Below are 8,858 nucleotides of genomic sequence, written 5' to 3'. Positions count from 1 at the left end.
ATCAACTGTAGATTAACAGGGGACATTCCAGAAGCTCAATTAGTACGTCGATAGTTCATTATCAGTTCCAACTCCAGTCAAGCGATCATCGACTGTCAAGATTGTGTGACTTTTTAAATGTCAAATTTGGGCAAGGGTGTAACTTGTTTCTACCTCTACAAGGTACATTATTATGAATATAAATAAAGAGTTCTCATTTATTTATTTTGCAGTTTTTTAGGCTGATCCTGGAAAGAAAATAAAATCATTTAAACTCTTTATAATTGATATAAGAAAGGAAATGTTCGGTGGAATGAAAATGTACATAAATGAAAAGGAAATCACTTATTTAATAACCGGAGGATAACAATTTGCTTCTTGAAAAATATGTTTAAACCTCACAAAGTGCAAACTTGGGAGGTTCTGGTATTGATCTCCACCAATCCCCATGGTTTTGAAGTATTTTCTATGTTTAATACCAAACTCATACATTATTAGAATCGGTTGGATTGTAAGTGGTAATCTGTTTTAGAAATTCAGAAGATTCGAAAGTTCAATTTCATATAGCATTTTAATAAGGGTTTAAGGTTAATTATAGAAAAAGACAGAAACCAAATTTCTTATTTTTGCCAATAGCCATATCATATCTTAATTTTGTTGACAGTCTAAAATGTTGTCCCAGATATGTAATGGGCCGTGAAAAGATTGTAGCATGCTTAAGTGCTAAGTGAGCTTGCCACCTACCCTACCTACCTAGCCTTTGCCATTGCCGCCGGTGTTTTCAACATTTAAACAGAATTATAAATTAAATATCTATTTTTAGTATATGTGCATATACATTACGTATTTTTGTTTATATTTATATTTTAGAAAACCCATTTATATAAATATATTTAAACTAAGATATACAATACATCTTAGATTTCTGGGTCTTCACTCTGCTGCAATGTTGGGTTTCATATTTGTTTTTTTTTAGGGAATTCAAATTGAATGAAAGAATGGATGAATTAAGTTTGGAATTCTTATTATCATCATGCCTATGATCATTCATTCGTGTAATATGTGGGCTCCGATTGTTGTAGTGAGACCAACATCTCCACCATGGTCTTCTCCTTCCCTCCCTCCCGCTCTGAGCCGTCGCTGCCGGCGGCCATTCCTCTTCTGTGCTCTTCTTTCAATTCCCGTATAAACCCATCTCTCTCCGCCTCCAACGCCACGAGCCTCTTCTCCAACCCACCTTGACAACGGCAGGGAATCGACGCGAGGCTTATTCGAACGTCTCCACCACGGTCTCCACGTCCGGTGGATGTGGCCGACGACGGGAAGGGAAGGAAAAGGGCTTGGCCGGAGGCGGCGGATCTTGCCAAGGAAGTGTTTGGTGAAGACCCACGGAGCTAAAATCAAGACCCAAAAAGTTTTGTGGGCTTCTCTTCTTCAGCGATGGTAGCTTCAGCCTTCAGGCAGCGGCGCCGGCCCGGGAGGGCGAGGTAAGAGAAGAAGACGGAGAGAAGATGGACGTCCTCTTGACGGGCGGGAACATGGAATAAATATCTCATAACGTTAATATTTTATTTTCAATTTATTTTTTATTTTAAAATATTTCATAAGGCTAATTATGTTTTAGGACAGAGATTAAGTAATTATAAACATATTTTCATTTTTACATCATGTGCATTTGTTATATTTTATTTTTACTTTTTAAATAATTTTATTGATTATTTAGAAAGTTTTACACTTGTTAATATGTATTTAATTAAATAGTCTTGAACATTTATTAACAAAACCTTTAATTAAGTAATTTAAAACACGTAAAATTTATTATTAATTAATAAAATTATTTAAAAATTAAAAATAATATGCAGTAGCTGTGTTTATCTAAAAACAATACCTAATAAATAATAATAATTTTAGAACGTTGCTTTTATCTTCTTTTCTCTTTTTGTTATCGTTTCAACGTTAATAATGATAGTTAGTAGAATTATAAATTAAATTATTTAAATTTTATTTAAAATAATTTAATTAAATAATGATAAATACATCATATTTTGAATATTTGATCAACTAATATGATTATTTAAAAATAAAAAATAACATAATATAAATGTACCTTATTTAAAAATAAAGTGTGACTATTACACCTTAATAATTGCCCAATAGTTAGCATTACAGTCAAATTAAAATGTATAAGAATAAAATAATGTGCAAATATTGCACCTTAATTTTAATTATAAGATAATTTTATTAGTTGATGATAAATATATTATGTTTTATAATATTTCATCAGATATTGTTTTTGTAATTAGAAATAAAGTATAATAAGTAAATGTTGTCTAATAATAAGATATATTTATTAATATCATAACCATTGCCTTTAGGATTACACTTTTTTATAGTTATAAAAGAGCAATGAAGTATAATAAATATATTACTAAGGAATGCTATTTCAAATATATTTGAAATAGGCCCTACCCCAACAACACCCCCCCCCCCCCCCTCCCCCCGGGCACATTGCCCCACCCCCTTTGCACCCCCCCCCCCCCTGGTGCAACCCCCCCTTCTTGGTGAGGCCCGCGTCAAGTAGCATAAAATTATCCAACGTGTACAACATATTAGTTCTCGTTATTTGAATAATTAAGTTTGATATTTTTATTTTTATTATATATTATAATTTTATACATTTATATTAATATGATACTATATAAAACATTAATATAAAGTGTCACTATAAGTGTCTAATTTAAATATTTAAATAATATTTATGTTTTAAATAAATTTAATAAAATATTTATATAATGAATATAGCTCTACCAAAAAAAGAAAAGAAAACAGTTTAATATCATCTCATTGGACGGATCTAAATCCAATCTAATGAAATAAATTTGTTGGATCTAGATCAAATTTATACAAAATGAATTGAATTTTGTAAATAGATTGGATGTATTGACAGTCCTACTCCGATAAACTCAATCCAGCATTCATTCCAAAAATTATGCAATACTCACCACAGATAACTATGGGGCCTCAAATAGTCAAATACTTGTAAAAAGAAAAAAAGAACAAAGGTTGAAAGCTCATTCTTTGCATAAATATGGGCCAATTGGATCAATTTATAGAAAGAAAGAAAGAAGAAAGCTCCATTGAGCTGTGGAACTTGCCAACAGATCTGGAACTTCTAGTTGTTGGCACATAGGGTAGCTGTCCGATCGATTCCAATCAACCTCCAACAGTGAGTTTCAGTTTTTCAACTAAAATTTGAGGCATAAAAGGGGATCAACTGACCATAATATGAAAGCTCCTTCTAAAATCCTGCCTTCAGTTGTTCAAACAATGCCCACAACAGAATGGCAATGCCAGTGTCTCTAACCAAGTTCTTGACAAGGGTCTGAACCCAAGAATAGGAGCCCTGCCCGGCTGTCCTCTTCCCGACCAGATCCCTGAACCGCAAGTTCCCCTGATCCGATATCAGTGCATATATCACTCCGTTCAGGTGCCCCTTTCCAATAACTCCCACCACTCTTTTACCATTGTTCACGGCTTTGCTCCTCTTCAAAGACCAAGCAAGATACTGGAGACGAAAAGATAGTAAACGGAGAAAGTATTATTTCAGTCATGGGCTTCTCAACAACAATAACAACGAAGTGTACAACGACATATCTAGCATTTATTTGCTGCAGAAGTGATGGATACATGAATTCTAGCTAACTAGTCAGTTCTGTCAAAAGGGACAAAAAACCAGTTCTTATTTACTGTTTTGATCAATATAGTAAGAAACAAAACTAGAATTAGCTGAGCAGAAGAATTTGGCAACGAAAAATGGAGGTTAGAAGCAGCTGGAATCCATAAATAATTTTTAGAAATCTGAAAGAGTCAAATTACTGTGAAGAGATATTTATCAAATTACTATGAAGTAGAGATGTCAAAAGGGCCGGGCGCACGTCACTGTTCAAACTGGCCAGGTCAGGCCCCATAGGGGGGCCGGGCTGGGTCAAAGAATTTGAGCCCACAGCCCGCCCATCTAAGGCCCCAGCTCGGCCCGTTGGGACCTTATAGGCCTAGGCCGGTTAGGCCCACTAGCCCTGACCCGTTGGGACCTTGTATTATTTCCAATGTTGTATGTTCATTTTTTTTAACTATATTATTTTTTATTAATTATTGATATTAAATAATAAAAAATTTACTTTTCGTAATATATTTAAATAATAACTATCAATATATTTAAAAATTTTAAGTTAAATTTTTTATATATTTAAATTATAAATAATATTCTCCTTTTTATATATGCATTATTTTTTATATCAATTCATAAGAAAATTTATAAGACATATAGAATTTTGAAATATAAAATAATAAAATAATATTTAAAATTTAAAATAGAAAATTGTTTAAAAGAAAAAAAAAATAATTTTTATATATGTATTGTTTTGATATTTATATATGTATTATTTTTTTAAAAAAATTATTTAAAAAAAGAAAAAGGGCCTGAGCTCGATGGGCTCGGTTTACTAGGGCTTGTGGGCTAGACCCACCGAGCCAGGACCACTAGGTCCTGTGGGCTAAGGCCCACGGGCTGGCCAGGCCCTACCCACGGTAAAAAGGGTCAGACTGGGCCTGGCCTGTTTAAAAAGTCCGTCAGTCGAATCGGGCCGATCCTTTTGACATCTTTACTGTGAAGAGATATTTACTCCTCCCCCACCCCAAACCAAAAAAAAAAATTTGGTCATGTGGGATGGTTGAAAGCAAGAAGAACTTAGTCTTGAATGGATATTGTGTAACACAGACTTACAGTATCCCTTTCGTGTACAAGGGGCTGCAGTAGTGACGGATACGAAAAACTTAGCTGCTGATAGAGCTGGAAGGTGCTATCGTCCGTGCTTGATTCCTGCCGTAACACAGAGAGGAGAGAAACTTAATGTCATAAAATATGATTTTTCAAATATTAAAGGCCTGCTTCCTTATCATCGACAATGGCAAATCAGTCTCTTTATTTCTTTGCAAATTTCAGCAGAGATGTTTGTGATGGAAAAAGCTTGAGTCATAAATCTATAACACTAGATTAATAGGAATGTTTGGAAAGAAAAACCTTCAAACTGTCTGAGGTCATATCAGCTGATGATGTTATTCCACGAACAACAGCGCGCACTAGGCTCAGTTTCTCTTTCCATTTAAGAGAGTTCCAAGCCCTCTCAAGCTGCAAAAACATTTTAAGGAAATTAATGAACTTTTCTTTTGCTATTTATTGAAAGAAATTCACAAAATTGTTCCATGGACAGAGAATTAAGTTGAAGCGTACAAAGCATTTGGTTCCCCAAATAAAAACAGTCTCACCAAAATTAAGATAGGAGGCTATTTGGATAGATGAAATAGCCACATGCTTTCATGTGGCAAAGATGTACTCACAGTTATTTCAATTGGTCGATCCCCCAAAACTAATTGAGCACCAACTTCTTCAGATGCTTTTCTAGCAGCACGAAACTGCATAAAAAAGAAAACGATGAGGTAAAATCTCATCAACACACCTGAACATTGTCGGGTTTTTATCTCAATTCAGATACCTCATCACCAAAAGGTCGGTTCACATCTGAAGAAATCTTCGATGAGAAAACAGCCAAAAGCAGACGCAATGCCAGAGCGGTTTGCCCCCCTATAAGTTAACAGAACATCAATTATCCTCTTGCTATGAAGGCACATAATTAGATGTAAAAAGACTTTAATCTCACCCAAATCCAGGCTACGACCAACAGCCCCAAAAAATCCCTTCCCACTCAAAGAGAACATACTTGACCTAAATTGCTTGCCAACCCCATTATCATTGGCAGAAGTGTACATAATCCCAGCTCTGAAGATGAAATCTGTAGCAATTGAAGTTAAGCCATGGATTGCATGCTTAAAATAGTAAAATGCTCAATGCAGATAAACCCCCTTCCAGAAATTTTCCCAGCAGATACATAGAACAAAAATACTTTTCCTCTTTTGATAGAATTGATTAATCTATCTGTTTGATGGCTCCTTCACAGGCATTTCTTCCATTCCTAAAAAATCAGAATATTGAAACATAGAAAAAGAGAACCTCATTTGATTGCACATAGAAATCTGAGTTAAAAACACAAATAACTGTAGAAACAAAATATACGATACTCTCTTATTTTTGTGTGACTGTGTCCCTCAACTGTAAAGACTAGTAGCTAATTTTCAGAGGTTAGTAATAATGAAATAAACTATATTCAAATTTAAGGTAAATCTACCAAAAATCATAAATGAATGCTACTTAAGATTGAGATAACTAAACTAGCTAGATAAATTTGACCTAGATAAAAGGATGGACCCAGTCCACGAGACTTCCGCATTACGAGCTCAGGGAAGGTCAATTGCAAATTGCCTTACCCTTGTTTAGTAAAAAGGCTGCTTAATAACTAGAACTTGTGCCCTCCAGGTGACAATTGAGCAATCTTACTTTTGCACTAAAACTCATCTTCAAATCTAATCAACTAAGACAGTAACAATTAGTATTGATTATCATCAACAACAACCAGTAGCTTTAGAGGGCAATTTGTTTCTGGTGCCTGGATGAATCATAAATTTAGCGATTTCAAATTAATAATTTTGAATGAATTGGTTCATTGGAAACACAATTGCTATGTGATGAAATCAGACTTGCCTGCTTCTGCAAAGCTCCACAACAACGTTGTCGGGCTTCACGGCACCGACCACGCGCTCGACGTCCACAGACGATTGAGGGGAGATATGGGAGGTGCCGAGCAGCCAAATCGCCTCCGGCTCGACGAATTGGGCCCGCCATGGCGGCACCGGGCCGAACTGACTCTTTTGGACAAGAACCAAGCTCCCATCGTCGGCCAGATCGAGAAGCTCCGGGTGGGTTCGAGCGATTGCGGCCCGAGATTCGGCCGGAATGGTGGAAGACCTGTAGTCGAAGTCCGGCGGTGGAGGGTTGATCGATGTTGAAGCTCTGGAGGGTTTGGAGGGCCTGATTGCAAGGAGGCTGGGAAGGTTGGGGCTGAACTGGAAATGGAAGAGATTAGTGCGTGTGACGGAATTGGAGATTGGAAACAAAGGGGTTTTCATGGATTTCACACAGAAGAAGAAGAAGAAGAAGAAGAGAGAGAGAGAGAGAGAGAGAGAGAAGGGAGAAGGTTTTGTGTGTTCGGTATTACAGGTAACGGGAGCTGAAGATAACGGCTCCAGCGATATTTTCAGTTTGTATTTTTTAATATTTTAGTGGTAAATTTTTTAATACATGAACAATAATTATAAATATCTACAAAAGATGTAAACAAATTTTAAATATCATATCAATCACCACCAAAGCATCCTTTGAAACAAAATTCAATTTCTTTATATTATTTTTAATTTTAAAATAATTTTATTAGTTGATAAAGTATTATATATATCAAAAAAATTCTATTCACAATTCACATTATTATTCTTCACAGCTACTCTGCCAAAATTCTCCTATCACAGCTATCTTCCTTTTCTTTTTCTCACCACAATCATAGCCACTCATCTGCTCCATCTTTCTTTCCCTCTCATTGCATCCATCTCTTTCTCTCTCTCTCTCACTCTTTCATACTCTTATACGCATCTCTCCATCTTTTTTTGTGCCCCCGAATACACACACATAAATATATATATATACACACACACAAAAATGCATAATTACGGCCATGAAACCCTAGTTCCCGACTACAAGGAGTCAGAAAATCTTAGATTCCCTGATTGTTGACAGTCGGGGAACCCTTGCGTTCTCGACTAATGACGGAAACCTTGTGCTCGCGGGTCGGGAACATGTTTTTTTTTATTATTTTAATTAAATAAAATTATTATAATAAAATAAAATTAAAATTTTTTAAAAAATAATACAAATAAATAAATTCTTTTTAAATATATGTATTTAAAAATTAGTTAATTTTTAAGTATAAATTTCAACGATACAGATATTTAAAAAGAATTTATTTATTTGTATTTTTATTTTATTATAATAATTTTTTTAATTAAAATAAAAAAATTGATGTTCCTAACAATCAGGAAAGTGTTCTATGGCCATGATCACGTGTGTGTGTATATATAGGTGGTGTGTATATATATATATATGTATATGTATTTGAGGGACACAAAGAGAGGACAGATGAATGTGAGAGAGAGAAAGAGAAGTGTAATGAGAGATAAAAATAGATGGAGTAGATGGATAGCTGGCAGTGGTTATGGTTGTGGAGGAGTAAAAAGGAAATGAAGATGGTGTGGTTGCGAGTGATTGTAAAGGGTAAAATATAATTTTTGAAAGATAGTAGAGAATTTTGGTGAGAGTGACTGTGAAGAGCAATAATGTGGGTTGTGAATAGAATTTTTTTATATATTAATAAGATGCACTATTTTTAATTTTTAAAATAATTCTATTTTCTGATAAATATTATAAAAGACAATCCATTTGTCATTTAAGAAAGCAACTGAAGAAAGAAATTTATGAGAAGTGGCGATTAATGATGGGTTGCTTTTAAATATAGCGGAAGGATTGATGTCGACGTCATCACTACATTACGAAGGCAACGTGGATAACGACGTGGCTTTTGATGTTGACGTGTCACCATGCTCTCACTACATTGCTTTTAAAGTAATATAATATTTATACTAGTGAATCACCCATGATGTATGGATGAATGGATATCGTAAAAAAAAAAAATAAAAATTGTTAAAGTAAAAATTATATAATTTAATAGTTACAATAAATAAAAATCACAATAAATAAGCAAAAAATAAATAAAACAACCGTGTTACAATCATGAAAATACAACAAAAAAATTATAAATTTTGAAAGATTTCCTTATATGGATTAAAGGGTAGACAAACAATTAAAACAACATAACTCT

The 8,858-nt window shown here is 34.3% G+C and overlaps 1 protein-coding gene across 2 annotated transcripts; it reads right to left on the bottom strand.

Moving 5' to 3' along the window:
• Positions 1 to 2,906: 2,906 nt before the first annotated feature.
• On the bottom strand, positions 2,907 to 7,142 carry LOC127810907 (uncharacterized). 2 transcript variants are annotated; one of them, XM_052350506.1, is made up of 7 exons: positions 6,635 to 7,142; positions 5,697 to 5,815; positions 5,532 to 5,620; positions 5,377 to 5,451; positions 5,060 to 5,167; positions 4,763 to 4,858; positions 2,907 to 3,544 (listed from the first exon to the last, which is right to left on the bottom strand). In XM_052350506.1, exons 1-7 carry the CDS (start codon positions 7,057 to 7,059, stop codon positions 3,278 to 3,280), a joined length of 1,179 nt encoding a protein of 392 aa, XP_052206466.1. In that variant the 5' UTR covers positions 7,060 to 7,142; the 3' UTR covers positions 2,907 to 3,277. The 2 variants fall into 2 exon arrangements, with proteins under 2 accessions (XP_052206466.1, XP_052206475.1); XM_052350515.1 differs by having other exon boundaries at positions 2,908 to 3,544; positions 5,697 to 5,828; positions 6,635 to 6,780.
• Positions 7,143 to 8,858: the final 1,716 nt, after the last annotated feature.

The sequence above is a fragment of the Diospyros lotus genome, chromosome 1 (genome assembly GCF_014633365.1).
Source record: "Diospyros lotus cultivar Yz01 chromosome 1, ASM1463336v1, whole genome shotgun sequence".
Lineage (NCBI taxonomy): Eukaryota > Viridiplantae > Streptophyta > Magnoliopsida > Ericales > Ebenaceae > Diospyros > Diospyros lotus.
This window is presented reverse-complemented; position numbering and strand designations above follow the sequence as displayed.

Coding starts and splice junctions, on each gene's coding strand:
- LOC127810907 (XM_052350506.1), bottom strand. CDS start 7,059: ATGAAAACCCCTTTGTTTCCAATCTCCAATTCCGTCACACGCACTAAT. Junction 5,816..6,634: donor GTGGAGCTTTGCAGAAGCAG/GCAAGTCTGATT, acceptor TTTCATCTTCAG/AGCTGGGATTATGTACACTT. Junction 3,545..4,762: donor TTGTACACGAAAGGGATACT/GTAAGTCTGTGT, acceptor TTTCGTCTCCAG/TATCTTGCTTGGTCTTTGAA.